A 1,669-nucleotide genomic window follows, 5' to 3' on the forward strand; every position below is an offset into this window, starting at 1 on the left:
CTGAAGCACACACACTCAAACACACACACACTGAAGCACACACACTCACACACACACACACTCACATACATACATACACACTCACACTCACATACACTCACACACAGACACACACACACTGAAGCACACACACACTCACACACACTGAAGCACTCACACACACAAACTCACTCACACTCACACACACAAACTCACTCACACACACAAACACTCACACTCTCTCACACACACTCACATACACTCTCACAGACAGACAGACAGACAGACAGACAGACAGACACATGCACACTTCCTTCAGCCGTGACCTCACTTCCTGTGACATCACTGCTGGAGTGGGGGGGATGGGCAGGAGACACTAAAGCTCTCGATCTCATGCAGCGCCTCAATGACACAGAACGATCCCTGCTAACCGTCCGGATCACTCACCTCTGAAGTGCATTAGAGCCACAGGCGGGAACGGCCCGTTGGGATTAGGAGCGTCTAGCACCATCCTGCCTCAGACGAGCTGCATGTCAGCGCGCGGCGCAGCGAAAACACAGAAAACACTCCTACAGCGCCAGAGCAGCCTCCATTTAAACACAGAAGCTGAGCAGAAAACGAAGCTGTGTGCTGGAGGAACCGACTGCTGGCTGATGTCAGCGGGAGCTGCGAGCCCATTGGTCCACTGCACACAGGAGCCGTGACATCAGCAGAGCGCAGGCAGAAGCCTATTGGTCAGGAGAGAAGGCGGGACTTACGGGCTCTCCAGCAGTCCTACAGAGCAGTCACGCCTCATTACTCTGTGTGTGTGTGTGTGTCATGGTGATAAACAGGAAAATATCAGTGTCAATGTTGCAAAGTTCATCAAATATTCATATCCTGCTCCAAAGATTCAAAGCAGCTCTAGAGAAGACAATAGAGTCATTATTAAACAGACAGGATTGTGTGTTTGGATGTTTCTGCATCTGTAACAGATCTGATCTGTATTAATCACTGAAGGAGACTCCAAACACATTCACGTCTCTGCTTCTGCCTGCTCTGAGTGATATATAACATTTACAGTGGCTAATACACAATCCCAAACTTATACTACATTCAAAGCGTAAACATTTATGGATGCAGTTCAACAGGGCATTTGATCACGGACAATATTTCATCTGGTTTTGGTTTCTGATTCTGAGTGCATCCCAGACAGCAGACAGTTTCGGCCCAGATCCGGCCCACATCTGGCCCGCATGGATTTCACATGGGCCAGATGTGGGCCGGATCTGGGCCAACACTATGTTGCTGTCTGGGATGATATCAGAGCTTTTATTTTCATATTTTTGGCTTGCTTACTTTGGGTCTTAACGTTCAGTGATTTATCGATGAGCACACTGACTGACCGCATCAGAAGATAACAAAACTTGAGCTGTGTCTTCTTCAGAGCGGCTTTACGGTTTCCATCACTGATTCTGTGATTTTGCTGTTTATCACCGTAAATCTGATTGGAAAAGTTACTCGTCTTCAGAGCATGTTTCTACTGCTTTGATCAGATGTCAATGAAATCAGAGCAGTCACGTGATAGCAGTCGCTCAGCTTCGATACAGTTCAGATAGAGGTTTAGTTTAGCGTTAATGTGAGTTATTGTTCAGCTTTAGTGAAGAAGGTACAAGCAGTGTTGGGAAGGTTGCTTTGGAAATGTAACAGG

At 47.2% G+C, this 1,669-nt stretch overlaps 1 protein-coding gene across 1 annotated transcript in view; it reads right to left on the bottom strand.

Annotated features, from left to right (window-relative positions):
- Positions 1-701, bottom strand: part of LOC107684182 (serine/threonine-protein phosphatase 2A 56 kDa regulatory subunit gamma isoform) — a 15,176-nt gene extending 14,475 nt beyond the window's left edge. The window contains exon 1 of the mRNA XM_016480395.1: positions 427-701. Within this exon, the coding sequence (XP_016335881.1) occupies positions 427-490 (64 nt within the window). The 5' untranslated portion in view covers positions 491-701. The remainder of the gene's footprint in view (positions 1-426) is intronic.
- Positions 702-1,669: the final 968 nt, after the last annotated feature.

Source organism: Sinocyclocheilus anshuiensis, unplaced genomic scaffold (genome assembly GCF_001515605.1).
Source record: "Sinocyclocheilus anshuiensis isolate Anshui unplaced genomic scaffold, SAMN03320099.WGS_v1.1 scaffold1893, whole genome shotgun sequence".
NCBI classification, from domain to species: Eukaryota; Metazoa; Chordata; class Actinopteri; order Cypriniformes; family Cyprinidae; genus Sinocyclocheilus; species Sinocyclocheilus anshuiensis.